The sequence below is a fragment of the Boleophthalmus pectinirostris genome, unplaced genomic scaffold (genome assembly GCF_026225935.1).
Source record: "Boleophthalmus pectinirostris isolate CB_2022bp ecotype Guang Dong unplaced genomic scaffold, ASM2622593v1 HiC_scaffold_12, whole genome shotgun sequence".
NCBI classification, from domain to species: Eukaryota; Metazoa; Chordata; class Actinopteri; order Gobiiformes; family Gobiidae; genus Boleophthalmus; species Boleophthalmus pectinirostris.
Window position 1 is genome coordinate 510353 of NW_026571018.1, and position 27488 is coordinate 537840.

General features: G+C 38.6%; 2 protein-coding genes across 2 annotated transcripts; one reads left to right on the forward strand and one right to left on the reverse strand.

Moving 5' to 3' along the window:
* Positions 1–294: 294 nt before the first annotated feature.
* Positions 295–20470, forward strand: LOC110165641 (ubiquitin-conjugating enzyme E2 A-like). Its single transcript, XM_020930828.2, has 6 exons — positions 295–509; positions 10566–10646; positions 12254–12279; positions 13991–14080; positions 15001–15089; positions 15815–20470. Exons 1-6 carry the CDS (start codon positions 466–468, stop codon positions 15941–15943), a joined length of 459 nt encoding a protein of 152 aa, XP_020786487.1. The 5' UTR covers positions 295–465; the 3' UTR covers positions 15944–20470.
* Positions 20244–25851, reverse strand: cdkn2aipnl (CDKN2A interacting protein N-terminal like). The gene is made up of 3 exons (XM_020930832.2): positions 25606–25851; positions 23581–23686; positions 20244–22399 (listed from the first exon to the last, which is right to left on the reverse strand). Exons 1-3 carry the CDS (start codon positions 25815–25817, stop codon positions 22391–22393), a joined length of 327 nt encoding a protein of 108 aa, XP_020786491.1. The 5' UTR covers positions 25818–25851; the 3' UTR covers positions 20244–22390.
* Between the last annotated feature and the right edge of the window lie 1637 nt (positions 25852–27488).

A 27488-nucleotide genomic window follows, 5' to 3' on the forward strand; every position in this document is an offset into this window, starting at 1 on the left:
GCCATTATTTATTTAGTAGACTAGAGTTTTGTCTTACTTCTGTCACTCTTACGTCTGATTTGTTTCTTCGTGCATGTGTTATTCCCAAAACTGCACACATTACACTGCAAATTGGTCCACTCTGTCACTAAATTATGCATTTTGCCTTTTATTCTATTCAGTTGTCAAAACTTCTCAATTTTCTGCCCAGTTTCTCGTCACTGCAAAGCTTTTTTAGACCACTATTTCCTCAAAAGCCCCGAGAAAGCCAAGTGTGTCGTAAAGGGGGCTGTACATCCGCCGCACCGACGTCACCGAAGCAGCGCAGCCGAGGTTGGCGAGCTGTTTTGGGAGAAGAAAAGCGCTGTGAGCCGCTGTGGTGGCGGAAGAGAAGGACCGGACGGAGAAAACACCAAATCTATCGTTTTGTGGGGACCAGAGACACGTTTAAGACCCTTTTTAGTTTCTTTAAATACAGTTTGAAGCATGTCGACCCCGGCCAGACGACGACTTATGCGGGATTTTAAAAGGTACCGAGGCGTTTAGTCTTTTCTTCCTCGATCTGTTTGTGTTTGTTAGCAGCGTTAGCTTAGCATTAGCCAAGCCGCAGAGGATGCCGCAAAACGCTTTAAATACACTATCAAACTAATCATGATCGTGGTATAACATGCTCATATCGGACGTGTGTTGTTTTTATTCTCATCCAGTGCAGATGTCATGATTATTGGAGCCTTTTTGCGCTGTGTTCGCTCTCGGTTTGTGACAAAGGCTCGCCCGTGCATACAGTAGACTGTCTTCTGATCCAGTCCTGTTTATTTAAGTGCACTTATCAGCCCGAGACTATTACAGGCGGAATTTTCTGGAAAGCCAAGTACGTTTACTAAGTTTGGGCGTGTTAATGATGAAATGAAGGCAGATTCGATGTAATTTCGGGGTTTGTAGGTTAATAATGCCCCGGGAATCAAATCTTGCATTTAAATTGACTAGATCACACTGGAAATGGGGAACTGACCATAGATAGGGTCATTTAAAGTGACAATATTATATATATGGTATCTTCTGATCTATTTCATAATGTTGTTTCCTTATCTAAAACATACCTGGACCTGGAGTTGGGTTTTGTTTCATTCACACATATTTAACACACAAATCCTGCAGATGTACACTGAGTTCTACAGTCTTACACCTTGTGATGTCATGTCATGTAGGAAATGCTCCACCGTGTTTTAAACTCAATATACTTTCATAAGAATCATTTGGTTGGCAGTTCAAGGTTTGAAATCAATCTCTACTGAACAAAATGTAAAAGCTGTTAACTTGAAATCTACCACTTTGTAACATCATATGGTGGAATAGAGCATGTAGACAATCTAAGAAAAAAGACTTAGTGAAACGTGTGAATGAAAAAAAACAGAACTCCAGGTATGTTTTAGATAAGCTAATAGCATTCTACCATGGCGCAAAGCTCACAAGAGTCACATTTGTGTAATATGGGACCTATTAAAGATCATTTAACTCATAGCTATATGTAACAAAGTAATTATAATGTGTTTTAACAAAACCAAGGTGCTTCTAACCTAGTTGGCTTAGATCTACTTGAAATAAGACTTGTCCATAGTGCTGTTGTTTTGCTCACACATGGTTCTCAGATGTTGCACAATCTCCTGTATGGCTGCCTCTAGGGACTTGAGTTTTGTCTAGATTCTGTACGTTTTCCAATAATGTGCAAGTCTATATTTCAAGAATCATGTTCATGTTTACCAAATTTAAGTTAGTATGGCTAAAACTGTTAAAAAAAAAGTGCACCTGTTTCACTCTTGGGATGTCAGGGCTAATACAGTTTTAGGTATTGCAGAGAGAACACTGGATTTTCATACCATTTATCCTCCACATATAATCCACTATTATGTTTTTATGGGAAGAACACAATATTTAGATCAGAAAATATTGACTGTTGCTGTCAGTCAAAGCTATTTAAATGACAGTAAAAGAAGGATCTGTTCTTTGAGTCTATGACTTCACTAACCAAATAATTTCAGTTTTCTCTCACCGTTTCACAAATCACACAATTCTTCCTCCCTAGTTAGCTCAAGAGAGAATCTCTCCTGGGTCACAGCAAAATAACTGAATTTAAATCAGAAAATTCTTGAATTGAGCTGGTTATCCGCAAAAATGAGTTACACTTAGACAATGTTTATTGGTCCACAGGAATTACATGGACACAGTAGCTCATGCGTTACTATTCTGTTATAAAGAGTAACAATAGAAAATGAACTAAATAGCAAAGAAAGCATAAGATGTGTCTCAAATAGGGCTCAGCTTTACAGTTATGTACAAATAAAATGAAATAATTCTAAAATGTCAAATGTATCTATGGAGATGGGTGGTGCAATGTTTGCTGCAAAGATTAAAATAGTAACTTTCACTTTTGAGGTTGAGTTATGTGAATTAAAGGTCCTATATTATGCAAAACAGACTCCTGTGAGCTTTAAGTCATGTTGTAATGTTGTTACCTCATCAAAAACATACCTGGAGTTGTGTTTAGTTTCATTGAGTAACCCTGTATTATTAGTCTGTCTACATACCAAAAACTGGAAAAGCTCTGTTCAACATTGTGATGTCATAAAAAGGTAGTTTTGAAGTTCACTTTTACCTTTTGTTCAGTAGAGAATAGAATAGAGAATGGACAATTCAAGGACTGAAATTACCCAGATCATTCTAGTGAAGGAAGTGTTCCACTATGGACAAACATAAACAAATTCCATTTTAAAAACACAGTGGAGCACTTCCTCTGTTACCACAGGACATCAAAAGGTGGAACAGAGTGTTTTCGGTTTGAGAGAACTCGGCCCAAATATACATAGATCAGAAAATATCAGGAATGGGACGTGACATAATTTCCACGAGTTGAGACTAGATGCGAGATTGGGTCCAAGACAAGATTTTAACATTATTCTTAATATATACATTTCACAATTAAATTTTAAATTTTGGTCTCACATTTTTTAATTTATTTGATTTCATATTTTTGTTTCTGTTCTAGTACTTTTTTGGAACTGTAAAAGATGTAACTCACCGATACTTAACCCTTTTTGTCCAATCTAAATCGAAACATTTGGAAAAATATCTCACAAGATCATTTTTGTCTTGTGTGTACGATCTTGTGGAGATTTTGTCTCTCGAGATCTTGTACCATCCCTAGGAAATATGGTTTACATGGAGTAGCTTTTAACTATAGCCTTACGCCCAAGATTGGCAAAAACAAATGTGTATCAGTATATTTTTCTTGTGGTGACTATATAATGGCAGTTTTCAATATTTTTGCAGAAATTTAGTTTTTATTCTAAACAATTTTCCTGATATTATGAATTAGCGTATCTCCAGAACAACAATTCCTATTTGATTTCTTTACACCTCCCTCTACCTTTTATTATCCTTCTGGTGGTTTGCTCCGTCTGCCTCCAGTCTGAGAGCTCTTCACACACCATTGGAGAAAGATGCTAAGCTCACCTCGTGAACAGTGTGTGTAGCAGTGTGGATACAGTGTCAGTAACTCTACTCTCTCCTCACTCCCCAGGTGCCTGGCTTTAACACAGCAGCCACATAAGCACACTGCACTGTCCTGCATCAGCAAAGGAGGCACTGAACACCTCCAAACTCTCAAATCCAGCTCTGACCAGGACTGGGCCACTGTAAAATAGAATCATAGTCATATTTTGACAATCGTGATCGTAATCTGGACTATACAGACTCTACAACACATCGTTCTTAGAAGAAAGACTGTGGCATTATTAAATCAAATGTTAAAAAAAAAATTACCATTTCTAACTGTCATCAGTAACAGTGATACTTTGATACTGGCATAGAATATCTCCAAATTGAAAAATTTGCTGGATCGGATATTGGCTCCAAAATATCGGTTCTGCTGATATCCTGGATGGACATTAATTGATGTAATAAGTCTATTTATTGGTTGTAATTGGTTCAGAAAGTTCAGAAAATAATGTTTGAGCTTTTAATTAGGGATAAAAAACAACTAAATACAACATTTTGTCACACAATATTTTTAATTTTTTAGGAAAACGAGTCTATTTATAGTCCCTGCACTGGTATCGGTTGGCATCGTTTGGTTTTGGGTATCAGCAAATACTTAAACTAACTTAAAACTATGGAAAACTTAAAACTAACTATTGGAACTGAAAACTGGTTCATTCCTAATTAATATTACAATATTCATCAATCATTTTCTATCTATAAGGCTTCAGTCCCCATATTTCAGCCTTTTATTTAGTTAAAATGACTTTTGAAAATCCACATTTGCATTACAAATACTTGTTTGACTAGTCGACTAATCAAAAAACGATTCTCTGATGAGTCCCTAAACTCAATATAGTCAGCAAAAATCAGCAAATGGCAAAAGATGAAACTGATCTAAATGTATTGTGTCTCCATGGTGACTAATTCTGTATAAAACCAGGGGACTATAGTGTAGATCTCTTCAGATTTCAAACATGACATGACATGTTACATGTCAGATCTGTGGAGAGATGACCCCATTCACAGGAAGAATATGTGTTTTTTCAACATATTTTTAGCAGTTAAGACATCAGTCACTGGAAAAGTTATAGTTGACCTTTTAAAAGTCAGGACTTGTGTTGTGTTCATTCATAGATGAGCTAAAGCTTAATTCAGATAAAGTGACCTCCAGTACAAACGGTCTATTGTCCAGTAGTTCTTGGTTCTCCATACTGCCAGTCCATTACTACTATTACATCATGTTATTTTGATGCTGTCAGACTATGTCTTACACAATGTTGGCAGTATGAGTCATCAGGATTTTTACTCGACTAATCAAAACTCAAATCTAGACTTACACAGTACGAGAAGTGGATCCGCCCTCAACACCATGTTAAGCCTCATTCTCTTCTGACTTCCTTATTTTTTTATTATAAATGCATCCGATCCAGTTTTTTTAGTTACAATACATTTCTTTGATTTTCAGTGCCAAATACAATATGTGATAACTGACCCTATTATCTTTTAAAACACCTGTTGTTGTGTATCCTGTGTTGTGTATCCTGCAAGTAACTACAGAACAACTCATTATGAATAAAAGTTTAGACGTGAAGAGGCATTCTAGGCCAAACCAATACCTGATACAGTGAACAGTTCAGCTGTCATTTTGGTCTTCAATTGTTCACATTAACGTGATCCTGGTGTTTTTATTTCACTGTTTTGTCCATAAATCAATTCCCATTCCTAATATGATATAATCCTATAACTTCTAACCTAGTGAGCTTCATTTGACTGGAGCCGAACAGTATGGGTGACGTCTTGGGTGACCTTAGTGCACTCTTTGTACAGTCTATGGGAAAGCTGCATTAGCCAGAGCTTGGTGTGTGGCTGCTGAGTGAGTTTTCTAGGCTGAGACAGTGGCAGCTTTTCTAAATGGGGTTAATTGTGCTGTGCTGCTCAGAGCTTAAGTTTACACTGTCTGTAGATCCACGGCTGCACGCTAAGCTCCCCATCAGACCTGCTCCAACCTGCTCCACAAACTGACCTACATTTAAACACTGCACCATCACACATCCACCTATGGATCACATATGTGGAACTAGACTCATTGTGACCTCCAGGCTAACACCGACCTCCACCAGTGAGCTATTGAAACATGTTAGAATGTTGTGATCTCCTCAAAAACAGACCTGGACTTGTGTTTTGTTTCATTCACATGTTTGAGTAACCCTTTATTATCCATCTCCACTTTGTGATGTCATGAAGCAGTATTATTCAAGTTAAAAGCTACCGTTTACCATTTTAAGTTTTAATATGCAAGCTTTGTATGAATGAAACAAACAAAACTCCTCTGTTTTAATGTTGTTTCCTCATTCAAAACAGATCAGAAAACAGCCTAATATGGGCCCTTCAAAACATAAATTGCAAATCAGAATACAAGTCTTGTGGCAGTTTAGATATTTTTCTTAAGTCATTCAGCACTAGACCCGAGACTAGTCTTTTTGGGTGAGAGCATAAATAGCTTCTCAGTATAACTGTACTGACATCCATATTAGAAGCTTCATTCCAGTATTGTGCACAGTCCTGTTGTATACTGCTGCTTAGAATAGTTTCCAGTCTGGCTTTTTAAGATGAAACGTTTACAGTTCACATTTTAAATACACCCTGGCCTGGAGCATTATTAGAGACAAAACTGGAATTTGAACTTTTCAACTATTCCAAGAATACCCATGCACTTCAGAACATGTTTGTAGAAGTTTAAACTACAAGGACATCAACTTTTACACAGAATAAGACCCGTGGAGACACAGGGAGGGCATCTGACACACAGGGACTTTTCAGAACATGTTTGCAGATATCTAAACTACAAGGACAGCAGATTTTACACACATTAAGACCCCATGGAGACACAGAGGTTGAATTGCTCACAGAGGAAATGTGATTGCAGAGTTTGGAAACATTAACACTGATGGATTTGATGAGTTGATCTTGCAGAATTAGGGCTTTTAGTAGTCTTCTTTGGTCAAACGATCAGTTCTGTGATAAATGTACTTTTTCAAAACATATTTTTATCCAAATAAAGAAAAAAATATGGCGACTGAATTAGAAAATATTTGACTTTCTATGCTGCTGTCTTTGTTATAAAAGTCTTTTGAATGTGTTTTAGAGTCGTGTGGTGTCCAGATAATGAGTATGATTATCAAAATGAATCATAGTAATATTTTCATAGTTGATTAAAAGTTACAGCCCTATTGCAAATTATTATTAAAGGTCCTGTATTATTGTTTGAGAGAAGCCTAAATGTGCAGGATTTGTGTGTTAAACATGTGTGAATGAAACAGAACAAACTCCAGATCTGTTTTTTATGAAGAAGCAGTATAATTATAAATCAGAAAATGGTGTAATATGGGCCCTTTAAACATGTGTTTGTTCATAATTGATTCTACACCAGTTTTGGGACATCAGTGTTCTCCAAGACCTCAGTATGGGGAGGTTGTGTTGTACTTTTTGACACTTAAACATGCCGTCCATCCTGTTTCCTTAATAGTTGTTGACGGGTGTGAGGAGTTTCAGATTTGAAATTGCTTGACGCTTGTTGCTAGGTTGAACAATGAAAGTGCTGCTGCCTCCATACAACAAGGAAAAGATCCAATTCAGTTCAAAACACACGTTTGAAACCCACAGGAGTGTTAGGATTTGAGACAAGACTGCAGGCTGAACTGATGTGGGCTAATGTGCTAACTAAAGCCCCTTAAAGGTGCATTGTGTAACTTTTTCATTGGGGGTCTGTCAACTCCTTGTTTCTGTGCATCCATCTATCCTTTAAACTAAGTTATGGATGAAGAAGGCTTAAAGATCTCTTTGTGGATCTTTTTCCCACAATTTTTGAAGGAGCCATACACTATTTTCTGATCACACTCTGTTCCACTTTGTGATGTCATGTGATAATACAGGAAGTGCTCCACTGTGCTTTTGAACTGTACACCTTCACTAGTTTCATTTGGATAATTTCAGTCTAAAGGTAAAAGTTAAATTAAGTTGAAAATTACCACTTCTTGACATCACAAGGTGGAACAGAGCATTTTGAGCTAAAGAGTTATTCAAACATGTGTGAATGAAACATAACACACTCCAGGTCTGTTTTTGAGGAGTAACCACGTTTCTAACTTGGCTAAAAGTTCATAAGAGACCGTTTTTGCGCAGTATTGGACATTTTAAGTGCGTCAATCATTTTTACAAACACGGTTTATCTGTGTCAGTGTTGTTGCTGTCACTACAAAATAAACTGGGCCAGAGTTTAAAGTGTTCTCTGTCCAAATATGTGAGCTACAGTTTTTATGCGGAGGAGTCTTTTAGCTAGAGCTGCTCAAACATAAACAACTTTGCAGAGCTTGAATCTCAGGTGTTTTTTCCATGTGCTCGTGCCACCCCTGTTGTTTTCGGCGTAATTCTCTTCTGTTGGTGGAAGTCCAAAGATGGCGGGTCTGTCTGCTCTGGCTCTGGTTCTGTGATGCTCTTGTGATGTCGTAGATCTACTTTAAATAGAACCTAGAGCCTGAGTCACTGATCACTCTAGGGACGATTAATCTGCGTGTATCTGTGCGTTTGCATGTTTACACGTCTCTCAAACTGAATACACTCAACATTAGAGCTGCAACAGTGTGATGTGTGATCATACTGAACCCACTGGCCATTAGGGAAATCTTTTATGAATGAGATACAACAAACTCTTGCATTAAACATAAAGCCCCAACAGTTCATTTGACATCAGTGATTTCAAAATATCAGCATTGCGTGGCGCTGTGCTAAAACTTTGGCCCACTGGTCTGTACTTACTTCATTCTCCACTTTTATTTTATTAATCGATGATGGATGTTGGATTTGACAGCAGCGCCTAGTCATTTTGGTGCAAATGAAAAGAAAAACATCTGCTGCTTGCTAGTGTGACGTGCTGCTATCCACAGGAAAGGGCCGACTCTTTGATGTGATGACGTTTATGGCAATGTCGGCTCCCATTGGACACCACAGTTTTCTAACGTGGAAATCAGCGTACTTGTTTCTTTTACCAAGTCATTTTAGATCAGAGGTCTCCAACCTGTAGCTTGGTAGCTACCGGCAGCTCTCCACCCTTTTACAAGTAGGTCACCAAGGGATTTCTGAATTACATATTGTCCTGAAAAAGTAAAATTTGATTAAATAAATGCCTATTACCATTGCACATGTATCATTTTGATGTCTAACTGTATACTCTAATAAATGAATAATGGTTTATGTTTTATAGGCATCTAACTGTACCTCATTTAAGGCTTTCCACCAAAAATAATAGCTCTCCGGCATTTTTGTTTTATAAAGGTAGCTCACTAGAGAAAAAATGGCTGGCGATGCCTGTTTTAAATGATGCGTTTTAAAATATGCAAATTCTAACAAAGATCCACAGGTGTCGGAGATTATAACTATATCAGACACAAGCACAGCAGGTCTGCTTGGAAATTTTAAAAAAGTGCTTCTTGTCAAAATAAAAACTTCTCAGGCAGGTCTAAATCAAGGCTAATGTTGGACTTGAGGAAGATCATTGCTAACTCTAAATTTATTTGGCATCATTATTTCAGTAGATGGAGATCCTTGGTGTTATTGTCATGTAATGATGAGTGTTGTGTTTCCTATGATTGCATCAGCGACTTTTGTTATACCGATACTTTTGCAATATATTGTGCAGCCCTAACTCAACTCAAACTGCGATTAGGATTGCGATGAACAGGCCTGTCATGATAATTACTACCCCGATTTATGGTTCTATTTCTCTGTAGCAATGTATCGTGGTTCAAAATGTATTATCGTGACTATTATCGTCGCCTAGAGATGTATCCCGCTGCTTGTAGTGGTTCATTCCAGGTGAGGGGCTCATGTGTGCATGATATATGTGTGCATATGTGTGTGTGTTTGTGCGTGTGTGTCTGTGTTGGAGCTCGAGTGTGAACTGCAGTGGTCCATTCTCCTGCTGCTCTGTGTGTGTGTGTGTGTGTGTCTGCGTGTTTGGACTCATAATCATGCTGCAGACTAGAGCTGGTTTCATTCAGATCACTGCTCCACTCTGCTCCGTCTGTCACAGTCTCCACCTCAGATCAGACCGCACGCCTTCGTTTGGGCATTTAAATAGAGAAGGGCCATGTGCCAAAACTGAAAGGCTTTAGGGATGCACCGATACAGGTACTGGTATCAGGTGTCGGCCCGATACTTCCTTAATATACTCATTAATCATTTGTCGATACCACGCTCCAACGCCACGATTACACGACACTGCACAACATCACTGGTCACATTCAGGAGGCCATTTGTTGTTCTGACTTCAATGTCTAGGGGGAGACAAAGAGTCAGAAGACGCGCCTCGTCATATGCGCAAATAATGCTCAATCATTGTCAGCAGTCTGGAAATATTTTGGGAGGACGACAGGAGTGAGAGAACACGGAAAGCACCTCATTTAAATCAAACATGAAGACACAGCACAGTGATAAGTACTGTATGCCGAGTTCACTAAATAACATGAGTTCTGAGCTCAACATTAACCGAAGTTTTCAAGAAGTGAGAAAAAATGTCCAAAGATGGGGCAACAAGAATAACTGATGCACTTACCCACTACACTGCGCTGGATGAGCAGCCACTTTGAGGTGACAACGAGATTGGTTTTCAGCTTCTTACAGATGTTCTAGAGCCCAAATACAAGCTTTTACCTCAAATTCCAAATGATTCTAGTGAATGTGTATGACATTTAAAAACACAGTGGAACTCAGAACTCAGCCTCAATCTGCAGGGTTTGTGTGTTAAACATGAAGAAACAAAACACAACTCCAGGTCTGTTTGTGATGATGAAATTACATTAGGACATAGATGAGAAAACGGTGTAATATGAGCCCTTTAAGTTTGCTGTAAGTTGTCCTGTGAGGTCTGGACATGGTTCACTGGTTTTGCACAGCTTTCACTTCACACATTTGTCATGGATGTTTTGTGTTGTCTTTTGTATATTTGTATTGTCTCTTACATTTGTATCATTAACGCTTGTCTCTGTCCTCAGACTTCAAGAAGATCCCCCGACTGGGGTGAGCGGGGCGCCGTCAGAGAACAACATAATGCTGTGGAACGCAGTTATTTTTGGGTGAGGCACACGTCTTTTCTCCTCTTCCTCCTCCCATCTCTCCCTTCTCTTTCTCTTCTCTCTCTCTTCCTCCCTCTTTCTTCTCCCTCTCCCCTCTCTTCCTCCCTCTGTCTCTCTTCCATCCTCCCTTCTCTCTCCCTCATTGTCTTCCTCCTCTTTTTCTCTTCTTTTCCTCCTCTCTTCCACCTCCCTCCTCTCTGTCTTTTCTATCTCCCCCTTTCGCTGCTTTCTCTCCTCCTCTCTTACGCCTTCTATTCCCTTCTTCTCTTCCCCCCTCTCACACTCCCCTGTCCATCCTCTCTCTATCCACTGCCTCCTCTCTCACTTTTCTCTCCGTCTGCTTTGCCTCCTTCTCAACCCCCCTCCTCTTTCGCTACTCTCCCTCCTCTCCTCTCTTAATCCTTCTCTTCCCTCCTCTCTCCCTCTTTTCTCCCTCCTATCTCGCACCTATCTCCCTTCACTCTTCTTCCTCTCCTCATCCTCTCTTCGTCCTCTACCTCCTCTCCTCCCTCTTTCTCTTCGTCTCTCCTCTGAGATGGCAGTACTGAACATGACTCACTCTTTATCTACTGAGACTAGAATTTACAATTTTTTTTTCTAAATGGAGGATTCAGCATGACCTGAAATTTAATCTAAAAATGGAAATTCCAAATGCAGTTTATTTTGATTTGAAGCAGGAGATTTCAATTTGAAGTCAATTTGACATTTTTATAACAGAGAATAATAATAATAGAGATGTCCCCATGTCCAAATGTCATATTATAGAATTAACCTTACTGTATGATTCAAATATGCAAATTTTGGCATTTCAGAGATTTCAAAATGAGGTAAGCTCTTCTCTGCAGCCTCCTCTCTCTCTCTCTCTCTCTCTCTCTCTCTCTCTCTCTCTCTCTCTCTCTCTCTCCATCCTCCTCTCTCTGCTCCGCTCCGCTCCTCCCTCTCTCTTTAGCTCAGTACAAAGCTTTCGCCATCCATCCTCTGATTGTGACGAATAAGACACACTTTGAATTCAAAGGGCAAAAGAGGTGACAAGGAGTGAGGGAGAGGGAAGGAGGGGGAGAGAGAGGAGAGGACTAGGAAGACATAGACAGACAGACAGAAAGAAAGAAGGAGTGATGGAGAGAGAGAGGAGTAGACAGAGGTATTCAAAGGGCAAAAGAGGTGACAGAGAGGGAGAGAGGGAGAAGTGAAGGAGAGAAGTAAAGAGGGGGAGCGACTGGTGTGGTGGAGAGAGAAATGGGGGGTGGTAAGGGGAGAGGCAGGACGGATGAGGGAGAGAGGAGGTGGAAGAGAGACTGACAGAAAGGAGCAAAGGAGATAGAAAGAGGCAGACTCTTAAAGTTAAGGGGATGAGGGAAAAGAGGGGGTGAGGAAGGAGTGGGGTAGAGGGGTAGCTGGAGGAGGGAGACGGAGGAGAGAAGGGGAGAGGGGGTGAAAAGGGAGAGGGAGTGGCTCTAGAGCATAATGTTGTTGTGTCCTTAGGCAAGACACCTCGTCCACATTGCATGAATGTGCAGCGTGTATAAAAGTACTATCTGAGTACTTAGTACTCAGTACTATGCTTTGTTGCTGCTTGTTTTAATTCTAAATCCATGTGTGTGTTTCAGACCTGTGGGGACACCATTTGAAGATGGTACGTTGTTTTCCACTTTTGCTTATTTCTCTGCCCTGTAAAAATATTTGTGGTCTAAAAGCTGCAGCATTTGACCATCACATTTACGATTCATGTTTAGGAAAAAGGATTCTATTCTTAGACCAGACTGTAAACAAGTCCAGGAGTGTTCACATTTGAGAGAAGACACAATCTGAAGAATTCAAACATGTTCAGAAATGCATGAGAGAGTCCTCAACTACAGGGTTAGCAACTTTTACACAGAATAAAACACACAGGGAGGGCATCTGACACATTTCATTCTTGTAGAGATCTAAACAGCTTCAGCAAGAATTTTCAATTAAAAAGGCAGGATGTTTTGTTTTTCTATCAAGTATGTATGTGAGCAGGCTGTGTCTTGCTCCAGTACAGATGGATTGTATGAGCAGCTCTTGAGGTCAAAAGAAGTCTGCTGTGTGCTGTCTGTATCTAATTTTATAAAGCATCTGAGAACCAAGAAGAGCTCCGCTCTGGTCTCTGAAAGTGGTGAAAAGCACTTCTAAACTCATCGTGGTGAATCATTCAGATGCTCTGAATGCATCAGGAAAATGATGAGGAACTTTGAACCACTGCAAACTGTTTGAAATGAACTAGTTGCGTTTGTGTTCAGGTTCAGGTCATGACGGTGATAAACAGTGTTATATGGTGGAGAGAGTTTGCTCTGGTGTGAGGAAGTGTTGTTACATAAAAGAAAAACCTGTTTAAATGTGCCAGACTGTAAGTAAAACAGTGTAGTCATCAGTCTGCAGCTGCAGTGTGAAAGAGCTCTGTGCTTCACACTGTGTTTCACACTGTGTTTCACACTGTGCTTCACACTGTGCTTCACACTGTGCTTCACACTGTGCTTCACACTGTGCTTCACACACTACAATGGGATGATGTCATACTCACAGATCAGGGTTAGAGATGTTTTTAAGGTTGGGCTGTTATGTTCATGAAACATGCAATTCCTGTTTCAAAATAATCCTCCATTTCACGATTTTAAAACTTCCCAAAATGTTGATTATTAAAAACATGTTTACTCCTGTCTGTCTTACTTACAAAGCAGGATTATTGTGCAAATAACAATTGGCATTGAAAAAAAAAGAGATAATATCTAAACAAATGCAATGCGAGGCCAGTTATAATTTCTTGAGGGAAAAGCTAAAGAGCTTCCCCTGTTTGAAAGACCCAGCCCCAGTTTTCCTCCTGATTACTCTGTACTTTGCCATGAAATGAAAACAGAAATGTTGATGCTAACGCACTCTTCCTGATGATCAGAGAATGAAACGCTTTATATTAGATGCAGACAGTACACAGCAGACTTATTTTGACCTCAAGAGGCCCTTTAAGTTTTGATGGAGTTTCAAACTCTGTGTAATTCAGGTTCAGTGTTTCCCATTAATGATGAAAATGAAATAAAAGGATTCCTGCATGGATGACGTCGTGTCAGTATAAACCAGCGGGAAACACTGCAGATAAACAATAACATGACACACAAAAGTCCTTGCTCACCGGTTTTATTTTTAGACTTTATTTCTGCAGTGTCTCAGGCAATGGCTATTTTTAACTCCACTTATGTTTTCTGTCCAACCTCTCTTTTCCTCTCTCCCGGCATCTCTCTCTTCTGTGTTTTTCTCTTTCTTCCCCCTCCCTCTGTGTCTCTATTTCCCTCTGTCTCTTCTCTCTCCTTCCTCTCTCCTCTTGTCTGCAGGAACATTTAAGTTGCTGATAGAGTTTTCGGAGGAGTATCCAAACAAACCCCCCACGGTGCGGTTTGTGTCCCGAATGTTTCACCCAAATGGTAAGATCTGGGACTAAGGTTTCCATTCCAAATTATACGTGTACAATATGCTCTGTACACGACCACTTCGTGCTGTAACCTTGAGTGGAAACAACACTGTACAAGTAGAATCAAATCTCTCTCTATTTTTTAATATTTATGTACTTTGGATTTTGAGCACTTCTTTTCTTTTGCTGTTCTTGAACTGTCTGTTTCAACATTTCCCCACTGTGGGACAAATGCAGGTTTTCTTATCTCTGTCATATCCCAAAATGATGTTGCTTGAGGCCATCCTAATCAATAGTGGAACGTAATTAAGTAAAAGTAAAGTACTGTACATATTTTTGCTATCTTTCTTTATTTGTATTTTCCTTGGATACTTATTATTGCTACATTTGAGAGAAAGCATCTGTACTTTCTGCTCCACTACATTTTTGAACAGGGCTGAAAGGTCAAAGTATTTGAGTTATTGTGTGACACCTACTAAAATGACTGAGTTTAATTTGCGCAAAAAATAAATAAATAAAAATAGTTCGGAAAAGACTACATTTAATTGTTTCCGTTGAACAAAATTCAGCACAAATCTTTATTCAAATCAATAAATTTGAATTTTGTAAATCTGTGTATAATGTTTTTACTTTTTACTCAAGTACATTTTTAAATGGGTACTTTATTGCTCCAGTATCTGTACTTTTACTTAATTCACAAAATTGAGTACTTCTTCCGCCACTGATCCTAATGAAGTATATTTACATGACTTTGCCTTGACTATTCTGGATTATTAGGAGAAGATCTCAGTTGTAGGTGTATTCTCTACAATAAACTAAATGGATCAAAATGAAGTAATCTGAGTAATACATGATTAAATCCGGTGTTACTTCCTTGTGTGTGTAACTGTGTGTTGTATAGCCTGTTACATTGCTGTTGTGTTGTGTGTTCAGTTTACGCAGATGGCAGTATATGTTTAGACATCCTTCAGAATCGTTGGAGTCCCACGTACGACGTCTCCTCCATCCTCACCTCCATCCAGGTACACTCCTATGAGCTGTGTTTGTCTTTTATTACACAGGACCATGCTCCGCTGTCTGGAACCACAGCTGGAACCACATCTGGAACCAAACTCCTCTGTAGAATTTTGCTTTCACTGATGTAGGTCCATTGTTAAAGCTCCTATATTACATAAAGTCGACTCTTGTGAGCTTTAAGCCATGTTAAAATGTTGTTTCCTCCTTCAGACTTGGAGTTGTTTTGTTTCATTCACACATGTTTGAGTAACTTTATTATTCTGTCTACATCTCCAAAGCTCAAAATGCTCTGTTCTACATTGTGATGTCATGATTACTACCTTTTACCTTTAGTTCACTAGATTTGAGATCTGAAATTATTCAAATTATTTTAATGAAGGTGTATGGAGTTTAAAAACACAATGGAGCACTTCTTGTATTACCAAATGACATCACAAGGTGGAACAGAGCATTTTGAGCTTTGGAGATGTAGACATACTAATAATAAAAAGTTACTCAAACATGTGTGAATGAAACAAAACACAACTCTGGGTCACAATGGTCATTTTTGTGTAATATATGATGTTTTAAAATCTAAATAACCTTTTAAAATGAACTAGTTCTGTTTTTCTTGTTTTTAAACTGTTTGCAGTGGTCATAAGTTACTCCTCACTTGCACCTATGCCTGTAGCATGTGTAGTCATATACACGTGTGACAATATTTTTACAGACCTTTCCCCTCTCTACTCAGTCTCTTCTGGACGAGCCGAACCCCAACAGCCCGGCCAACAGCCAGGCGGCGCAGCTCTACCAGGAGAACAAGCGCGAGTATGAGAAGAGGGTGACCGCCATCGTGGAGCAGAGCTGGGTGGACGTGTAGACACAAACTCCAGCCTCTTCCACTTCCTCCTCCTCCCATCGCTCATGTTTACCTCGACAAACACACAAACAATTATCACCCCCCTGCCACCACACGTATGAGACCACACTGCAGAAGGAAGAGCTCCACGAGGCACAAATGCAATCTTGATTTGAAGAGTTTTTACCATTTTGGGTTTATTTACTTTTTTGGACATTTTTATACATTTCAGCTACTGGGTTCAGTTAATTCTTAAAGTGAAAGTTCCGCTGCGTAACTTTTGTGGTGGGGGGTTGTCTCCCTGGAGATGTTATTGTTGTTATTGATTCTATAATGTGATGATGTCATACTCATGACAGAGGGCAAGAGCCAGTTTCCCCAATGACGCTTTCAGATGACACCACAACATTCGACAGGCCACATTTATGTTGTAATACACGGAGTTCATGGGTTTAGTCCATGGATCAGACCTGGACATTGTCCAGCTCAAGGGCCACATACAGACCGACCCATTTAAGCTCATTTAGAATTACAAAATAAACATATTTTATCATTTTACCTCATGCATGGACTAATGCTGCATTGAGATTTTAGAGTTGTTTTTAATTACATTTTTTTTTTTTTTTTTGTAAGGCAACCTCACTTTTTCTTCCCAGTCTGAGCGGCTCGTCAGAACAATGCTTTTTATAAAGAAATACAATTGATATTTCACAGAATTAGTTAAGCATTTTGGCACTCCACAATATTTTTTGTTTCTCATGTGGCCCCATGGAAAAAAAGAATTGCCCACCTCTGCCATAGACTTGATAAAGAAGTGGACTAAGGGAGAGTGACGTCACCCACAGTGTTCGGCTCTAGTCAAATAGCAAAATAAAAACACTAGGATCATGTAGAGCAGGTTAATACAAACATTTGAAGATCATGTTTGGATTGACCACGATTCATGAGAACCAAACTGTAAGTGATCGGGTTCTTCAGAAAGTTCAGTCTGTCGCTCACTCGGAGCCTTACAGACGGTGACCAGTAGGAGGTGTGTCTGTGTAGAGCTGCTTTGAAACAGAATCAAGACACGATTTCACTTAAACAGTAGAGTGTTTCTGGAAAGAGCTCACCATTCAAGTTTCATCCCTGTATTGCCCAGCCCCAGTTTGATCAATAATATTCATTTTAGCTGCTCCCATTTGTATCCAAAAAAACTGACTGGCTGTAGAAAGTAGTGATGTCATCTGAAACACAACTGCTTTGTCTGAAATGTTCCACCGTATGGCATTCCTCATCTATCCAACTCATCTATGTTCGTGAAGAAAAGCAGGTGATGCCGCCGGGCCAAGTCACGGGTCAGGTCTGCGCAGAGGCGACCGCCCACACACTGTAATAATGCTTTTTTTCAGATATTTTTGATGTGTAATGAAACGAGCACTTAGATGGATATGTTTAATGTCATACTCTGGGACATTTTAGGCAAAGTAATAACAGCTCCATGGAGATGAAAAAATGACTTGTCGCCAGGAATGTTCCGCAGTGCATCTTTTTAAAGCTAAATGATCTTGTTTGTCTTGTAAGATTTTATTGAGTTATTTAGTTGGCTAATCATGTGGAATTTGTATACTGAGTGGAAAATATATTAAAAAAAATGTATTTAAACCAAACAAACTATGATTCTAAATGAGGTTGCCATAAGTATCGAAAATCTGCTACTAATCAATACTAAAACTAATACTGAAACAAGATCCAGTACTCATTTGAGCAGGACAGAGCAGAACCTTTCCTGACGCTTTAGAATGATGTTGAGCTGGATCAGAAGTAGAAAATCACATAGACTAGTATACACACATGGACCACTGTGGTTTACACACAGATAAGACACATGGGAATAGAAAAGAAAAGTACTTCCATTTCAGAATGGGTATTGAGTCTATCCCTTTGCTTTGAAATTGAGTTTGAAATGTTAACTCTAAATCTACACTCTTCAAAACTACTCAAATCAAGATTACAGTGTTGAATTCAAGTCATATTCACATATGTAGGTCTTTTTCCTTTTACAGTGCAAATGTAAGTGCCACTGAACGCACCATGAGTCCAGACCTGCATAGAGGGAGAGGAGGAGCCCAAACATTATGTGGATGGTCTTTGTCCGTTGGATCACTTTTTTATTGCATGATGTGAATAAGTTATTGCTAACAGAATTTGTAATATATCTTTTAAGTTGTTTGGTTGGACTGAGTTTTACAAATTATAGTTTCATGTTTTGTTTTGGCTTTTCTTTTTCTTTTTATGGTGTGGAAGCTCCTGGGGCTGTTTGAAATGCAAAATAGGTCCATAAAAGACTAGGAATTTGCTCCTGTCTCTTTTGAGCTATCATTATATAACAAAGACAAATGCTGAATGAAAAAGTTTGCATAGCCTTAAAAAGTCTAAACCAGGACTAAACCAGAACCAAAATGGGTCTAAACTAGGACGAAATGTAGACGAACCCAGGATTTAAAGCAAGTATGACTGCTTAACTGGACTACTCATTTACTAAAACGGTTAAGATCATTACAATTAAGATATTCCTAAATAGTCTTAAAAATGTACTTTGTAATATGAAATCATGATGACATGCTAGTAAAATTCACGTAAACTTCTATATATTGTCTACAGAAGTCACGAAATGTGGTTTATGTTGGAGCTAAACCTTAACCAAAAATAATCTGAACTAGAACTAAACCAAGACGACCAAACTGTCAATGTACAGGACTACACCAGGATTACATCAGGACCAAGCCAAATATACCATCTACCAAACTGGTCTCCAAAACACGACCAGACAAGAACAAAACCTTAAATGGTTTTACATTTGAATTAAACCGGGACTAAACCAATGTCGTATAAACTAGGCCTAAACCAGGTCTAAATGAGTTAAGGTGGGTATAACCTAGGACTAGGTGAGATAAAAGTGTAAAATGGGTCTAAACTTTGAGATAAAACTGTGTCTTGTAGGAATAAGATGGGTCTAAAGGAATTAACCAGGTCTGAAACTGGACTAAATAAAGACCCAAAGAGGTCTAAACTGGACCTAAACCATAAGTGAAGTAGGAATAAGGCAGGTCTATACTAGGACTAAACCAGGACTTAATCTGAGAATATAATTATTGATGTGCAAATGACTATACATTAATAAATACATCACATCAGAGAAACATCGACTAAATGGAATACAAACTTGGGCTAAACCAGTCTGGAACTGGACTAGACAAAGAAAAAAAAGGTTTTAACTAGGACTAAACCTGATCTGAACAAAATAGGAACAGGGCAGTGAGACTGAACCAGGACTATACCAAGACCAAGCTCCTTGACTAAATGTACTTAAACAGTGCATACAAGAAACAGGAAAACTTGGAAAACTAAACTGGGTTTGAACCAGGTCCAAACCAGGTCTAAACCAGAACTTAACTAAGACTATTGATCAAGTACAAGCTAGACCATTGTGGGTCTAAATTTAACTAAACCAAAACCGAAAGTGTCTACATTTTGTCTTAAGTAGGATTAGGGCAGGTCTAAACTAGAAATAAACCAAGTCTGAACCACACTTTATCACTGACAATAAACTGGATTAGATTGGGTCTAAATTGAACTAAATCAGAATCAAAAAGCTCTTAGTTTAGGGCTGGTTTAGTTTGGACTCCAAGCTGTGCTCAGAGTACAACACACACCCATTCTTTTCTGCGTCCTCCTCTGAATGCTGCTATGTTCTGTAGTCATTTGTTGGTTTATTTTTGGACACTGTAGGTTTAGTTTCTGGCGTCACAAACTGAAAAAGTGCCAAGTTTCTACTGTGATGATTCATGAACGCACCACGCTGTGCTCTAATGATCTCGAATTGAAAATGCAAGAAGGCTGTGGACAATATACCCGCCAACACTGCCCGTGCCTGCCTACAGCGCCAGAGCTGGAGTCTGAATGGACCCACAAGTCACATATCGTTTAACATAGGAAAACAAGTTTAAAAAGTCATTGTTTTGTCTTTTTTGAGGCATAATATTAGAACAACGCCACAAACTGAAGTATTCTACACATAAAAATTATTGGGTCATCATTATTTTTATTAATTTGTATTTATAGGTTGATTTTTTTTTTTTTTTTTTCAATTTTAATTCAAGTGACTGTTAGCTTTGAGACAGTGAGCCGAAATCAGAAACAGCGATTTATCAAATACTGAAAATGGTTAATACTCTTAGCAGCACATAGTGTGCTTCTCTAACAGCCCCAGTTGCCTTCACGCACGTTTCTGTCTTTTATTTTGAAAAGCTACACAGATTAAGCTACTAAAACTCGGACATATTAATCATGTCTTTATTGTGCTCTTTTTACAAAGGAATTCTCTTCATAAAACCATCAGATATTATCCAAAACGACTCATATTTCCAGAGACATGTCGTGGTTCGTGACACTTCACCAGACCCAATAAGCAGAAGGGATATGTTATAAACTTTTGTGAATTAAATGATGTATACTTATAACAATATGCTGTATAAAACATAATAAACACATTTTTCAGACTTTGAACTTTGTCAAAGCGTCCTCACTTATGACATCACCACAGATAAATGCACATCTCTAGAGATAATGCTTGTTGTAAAGGGATGGGATAATAATAACTATATAAATGCTAAAGAATAATAAATCACAGTATATATTTATCTCATGGATGTTTATTGCAATATTTTAGAGAGACTACCAGAATTGTACATAGGCTACTTTTTGCTTTTAAAATATCTTCGCAAGATGTTGGTGCAAATCATTACTGTCACAATCTCCATAAATCAGGGCTCTCCAACCTTTTTCTTGTGATGAAATACCTTTACAAAAAGAAAATTCCAGCTACTAAGCTACTAATTTTAGCGATCACAAGAACCCGAGCATAGGAAAACCTTAGATGGGGAACGGTAAGATTCCTATAAAACATCTTTTTAGTGCACAAAGTTAGGCATCAAAGTGATACATTTACAAAAATAGTTCATCAACTATCAACTTTGAGTCATTCAACACAATATGGATAATTCAGAAATCCTTTGACGAGCTATTTGGAACGGGGGAGGGGGAGCTACTGGTAGTTTACAAGCTACAGGAGCAATATAATGTTTCCACATCACAAATATACCTTGAGTTTGTGTTTTGTTCTATTCCATTAATTTGTTCCATGTTTAACACACAAACCCCAAAACAAAAGGGAAAGGTATACATTTTACTTAAAAACTACTGCTTCCTGACATCACAAGGTGGAACAGAGCATTTTGAGCTTGAAGATGTAAGACAGACTAATACGAAAGATCAAACGTGTGAATGAAACAAATCCCAACTCCAGGTGTGTTTTTTGTTTTTAGTACAACAGATGTAACAACAGCCAAATCTCACATGCAATATCATCACAGTATGAATCTCATTAATACAATGTTTACTGCAATATTCTGGAGAGCTATACAGCTACTTTTGCTTTTAAAATACATTATTATTATCACAGTAATGATTCGCACCAAAGAATTAACATATAAAAGATATTTGTCCATGTTGTCTGCACGAAAATGGATCATGTTCTAAATAGATCCTTATGTTTAACCCTCTCCAGGCAGGTGTTGCAGATTTGCAACAGCTAAATGCCAATTATCTATTTACTCCACATCCATATTATATGAGCCTTTTTTACTCAGGAGCCTTTTTTCCTCATCCATGCTGATAAATGTGGACGATGCAGACTGTGCAAGGATGGCTACATTCAAACGGCCTGCCAGAAGTGCAAAGTACTTTTGTGCTTTACAAAGGATAAAAATTGTTTCTTGTGGAGCACCACACGAAAATGTGTTGTTTTGCCACTGTAAAGCTGTTACACTGTGCTTTATGTTTTCATTGTTATGACAAGTGGTTTACACATAAAGTTAGCGTTCATATCATTTTCAGTCTTCAGTGTTAATTTCCCACACCGGACCAATGCTGCAAATCTGCAACATCCCAGAACACACTGAATGTGAAGATCTCTCTCAAAAAAAGAGTCAGGATTGTATATTAATACCCCATATGATCATTTTCCTCAAATATCAGATTTTTCCTGTTACTAAAATTAAATTTGAGCCTGCGAGGGTTAATAGCTGTTACTACTACAATAAAACAATGCATTTAAGTAAAGGATCTGTAATTTAATATACTGTGATGGTCCATGATATCACTGAGACTTTTGACAATATGATACTGCGATATTTCAGTTATTGCTACATCCCTATTGTAAACACTAAATGGACAGAAAGGAATCAGTTAAAAATATAAAAACACATTTAAAAAGACAACATTTGACAAAAGTTTAAAAGGAAAAAGCAATACGACGTGTGCCTTTGAATCTGGAGACATCTGGACCATGGTGTAAAATCAAGTTCATTTTATAAAACAGTCCTTAAAAAAATGGGTCGGTCCCATTTCCTGGTCATCATCGCCTCATCACCGTCCCTGGAACAGAAGGAAGAGAATATAGAATTTCTGATTATTTTAAAGTTTTACATTTCAGTCCATGTTTGTGCAGGTCTAAACTACAGTTAGAATTGTTCTGATTTATTGGGGAGTTTTACACCATACTGTGAAATATTACAGCCAAAAGAAAAGCATTTCCATGGAAACAACCAGGAGCAAGTCCTCCTCCAAAATAAGAGTCAGCTTTGTGGAGATGCATGTTTGTCAGTGCTTCAGGGCTTTAAAGGTCCTAGATTACACAAAATTGACTCTTGTGAGCTTTAAGACATATTAGAATGTTGTTATCTCATCAAAAACAGACCTGGAGTTGTATTTTTGTTTCATTCACACATGTTTGATTAATCTTTTATGACTAGTCTGTCTACATGTCAAAATGCTCTGTTCCACCCGTACACTGTATAAAGAAGTGGACTAAGGGAGTGTGACGTCACCCACAGCAGTTGGCTCCAGTCAAATGAAGCTTACAGAGGCGAGAAGTTACAGGGGCAAATTTGGAGCCAGGCTTTATATTAGGATTAGGAATTTATTGACAGACATATTTGCAAAATAATAAACTCAGAGTCATGTAGAGCGTGTAAATATGAATATGTCAAGACCAAACTGATGTTACAGAGACAGGGGCGACAATTTCTTAACAGGATTCCCACTCTTTTTCACTGACAAAATTTCAAAAATTTTCCATGATTTTTCATGACCTGAAGTGAATTGTCCATGACTTTACTGTGCCTACATGTGTAGAATTGCTCAGACTTTTATGAAATGTTAACCCTTTTTCAGATTTTTTTTTTTACATAGAGATGCAATTCCAGGTCTGAAATCACCCAAATGATTCTAGTGAAGGTGTATGGAGTTAAAAAACACAGTGGGGCACTTCCTGTATTACCACATTACATCACAAAGTGGAACAGAGTGTTTTCTGTTTGAGGAAAGAATATAGTCTAAATATGCAGAGTCTGTGTGTTAAACATGTGTGACACAACTGGAGGTCTGTTTGTGATGAGGAAACTAGAGTATAACAGATGAGAATATAGTGTGATATGAGCCCTTTAAATACAACATTAAAAATCTGTCACATGTATTACTTTGCCAAGTGTTCAGCTGGTTTATTTGGCATAAATAGTCTAGTGTATAATTCATATTTATAGTGAAAGGAGTGGTACCTGCTGGCTCTTCATGATCTCGTCTCTGGTTTTAAAAACAGGAGCGTCCTCCACCTCGATCCCTTCAGCCATTTCCTTTACTCGCTCCAGAAGCTCCTCGCTGTATCTGCAAACACAAACACCACACTTTAGCTTGAGTTTCATGTGAAGATGCAATGCCATGTTTTTTTTGTACATGATTCATAAAATGAACAGTTCAACCGCCTCTTCTTGGTCCAAACACAGTCTCTTAAGTCTTTCTTTGCCAGGGTGGTGGTTGTGAAGATTTGGCCTCATGTTTTTGTCTGTATATACAGATTAGAATTCTTAAGCAGTAAACACCATTACTCTTGTTTCTTTAAAGGTGCATTGTGTAATTTTTCTGATGAAGGGTTCGTCAAATGTTTTTCTCCATGGAGAGGTTATTGCTTTGCCTGGAATGTTTCCCAGTGTGGAATTAAACATATCCGTCTTGCATGTCATACGCTGTTTTATTGCTCAAAATGACCTTGAAAAACATGCATTTGAACTCCTCTCTCCACAGATCCGACCTGTGACGTGGCTTGTCATATCTTTGCCTGCTTGTTGTCACCATGGAGATATATGCACTGGAGCAAAAGTTACACAGTGCAGCTTTTAACTGCAAATCAAAACATAATGAGTGTATAAATAATAAATAAAGCATTTTTACAGCTAAATGTGTTTCTTATGTTTAGATTAGCCTATAATACTCGTGCACTTAACCCACAGGCTGAGAAAAACAGAACAACAGTTCTGTGGAGTAATGACGTCACTGTCCTGACTGTACACAGCCAAATACTGTACATACTCTTCTACTCCATGTTCTTATGACTAAACTGAGCTGCACAGAACAGAACCCAAAGAAACAGCTTATACAAAGAAAACGTTGTTGGTGACTTTTAATGTTCACAGTGCCACACTTCACATCATGAAAAAACAAGTGTTTATTTTTTTTATAATTCAATATTTAATGTTGAAACATTTTATATTTTGAAAGTCTGAGCCTGTATATCATTCTGAAACACGTGGATGGCTAGTTTCTTTGTTGACATTTTGATTTTCACTACACATAATGCAGTTGTACTGGCTTCCACTGAAAGTTTGAGAGGACATGTTAAATGGCTCTGACTGAGAGGTCAGCAACTCCACTTCATAAAGTGATCTTAAATGATCCCCACCTCCCACTGTGAGGAATCAGAGACAATCCTCTGGCAGCAGCAGACTTTTTCACTTCTTATTCTTCCAGTGTTTCTTTTTTTTTCTTAAAAAGAAGGTTTTGAAAGCAAAAAGTAGAGTGGACCAAAGGGTTGCGGGTTTGAGTCCAGGGCCAGTCAGCCAGATAAAGTCTTCATGTTCTCCTCATGGACTGTCTAATATTATGTAGCCTGTGTGTGCCTACTGTGGTACATGCCACAATCAGACCTCCAGCAACTGGTGGGTTTCAGATTGTCCAGTGATGATGTCAGACTCTCAGATGGGGTCAGAAACAGATTTTCCTGTTGATTATGATGTACTTTATTAAAAAGTAAATGCACAAATGTTTAATCTGTTCATTTCCACGAGTGATTTGACTCAAGAACTCAACTGTACTATAAGAAATATCTGTATTCTTTCTAACAATAATAATTTTAGCTGTATTAAATGGTTTATTCCAGTTAGAGCTGAAAGTTTGAAATTGAATTGAAATGGCAGTTTGAACAGACGCAGCAAATCGCAGAGACTGCCCTGAAAAAGACAAACCCTGAAATTTGGATCTGTACAAATATGTCCTAAAATGAAATTTTTGTGTTAAATTTGTCAGTTCCGGTTTCAGTCTTTTTGTCAATTCGTCTGAAAAAGTTGAAAATCACAAATGTAATCGCAATATCTGTCCGCTAAATCCCTCAAATCGTTCAGCCCGTTCAAATGTTACACTTGTATAAGGCAAAGTTCTACTGTTAAACTTGACAGAGGGAAAGTTTTACAGTTAAACTTATCTGAGGAAAAGTTTTATAGTGAAACTTGTGTGAGGAAAGTAGAAGTGACCTGCAGCCCATGAACACGTTGTTGGCCCAGACCATGGACAGCGAGAGGAGCTGATCCTGCTGATCCGGGCTGAAGTCGCTCTTGTTCCGCAGAATAAACTCTCTTCGGGCGGCCCAGTGCTTGTCGCTCTCCCAGTAGCCACGGAACGCCTCCACCTGCTCCGCCACGGCCCGGTTCTGCTGGATGAAGTCCTGTACGTCTAGAGCAGACATGTTTCTCCGCAGCCAGAGAGCAAAACAAAGGGACTTCCGGCCTGGAGCGGAAGTGGAGAGAGCAGAGGTTTAGGGTTTTAGTATAGCGCGATGCAGCGGCGGAAAGGTGAACTACAAGTCTGGGCACAAATCTTAAATGTATGCACCTTTTTTACTTCTTTATTTATAATTATTTAGACTGTAGATTCTCACTGAAGACTTCGAACACTGCTCTGCACTTTGAAGGGTTTGCAGCATTGTTGATAAAGCAAAGAGTGGATACTTTGAGGATATGAATCTAAAATATAATCAAAATATTTAATTGAGCTTTTTCTCTTGTTTGTGTTTGCTACATAATTCCATGATGTATGTATAATACACTCCCTCAGTCATCCAAGTAGAATCCATAGCAAAAGGAGAAATTCAGTTTGTCAACTGGACAAAAGTTTATTTTGGTCGAACACATTTCTCAGCTCATCTAAGCTGCTTCTTCAGTTGTGGTCAGACGCTGGTGGACACTTCCTTATATCTGTTTGCAGGGAGGAGCTAACTACACTGAAACTACTCTGAAACTAACACACCTACTTGTTAACAGTTTCTGTTAGTTAGCTAGGCCTGTTGAGCTTGCACTGTGCACTGTGAGTGTGGGGTCATATTAGCAGAATCATTCAAGGCCAGAATGGAGCTTTCACACTTCTGTGCCAGCTTTGGCTAATCCTATTGTTCTCTTGGTTTGTTTTGACTAAGGTTTGAGGATGGAGTTGTAAATAGGAGACAGATGGTGTCTGAGTGAGGACATTTCTGTTCAAGGATTGTCTGTCTTAACAAAAGAAGCCTCTTTAACTCCCCTCTCAAACCAATTCTTCTCTCTGGCTAAGATCTGTACCTCTCTATTCTCAAAGGAGTGACCTGTGGCTTTAAGGTGGAGATGTACAGCAGACTGAGGTTCTTTTAGGTGGAAGTGTACAGCAGACTGAGGTTCTTTTAGGTGGAGATGTACAGCAGACTGCCGTCCACTATGGCTCTCTGGTCTGTGTTGGAACATAATTCCATATACTGCATCATAGATGTCTTCCATAAGTATCTGAAATGAAAGTAGTAAACATAAATAAAAACATCACGGAATGAGAGGGTGTGTCCAAACTTTAAGATGTTTATTTGATGTTTAAAGGTATTTCTCTGTTTGTTGTGTTTTTAGCATATAGAAGTGCAGTAATGGAGCCCATAAGCTCCTGCCCCACTCCACTAAACCTCACAGGGACGCATTGTTGGCAGCAGTGAATTATGGGTAATCAAAGGACATCGTAGACCTGGGTGACCACCCGTCCCTATTTACCCGGGACATTCCCAGTTTTGAGCCTGTGTCCCCTGTCCCAGCAGATTTATACAAAACCAGTGATTTGTTCCGGTTTTATACAAGAAATGTCCCAGGTGTCTCTATTTTTGATCAATCTGATCCCTGCCAACAATAAAGAGACATAAACTGCCATTTGTTTTGGTAAAATACAGAAAAGCTGCTTAAAAAAAACAAAACACAAAGAAGATGTGACTATTTTGACTCACGTATTAGTAGTATAAATGGACCAAGTGCAGAACAGTTTTCCTTAATTACACACTGATGTCACAATTTTATTATTACATGTCCCAGTTTTTGATTTTGAAAATCTGCTCACCCGATCGCAGACAATGGTT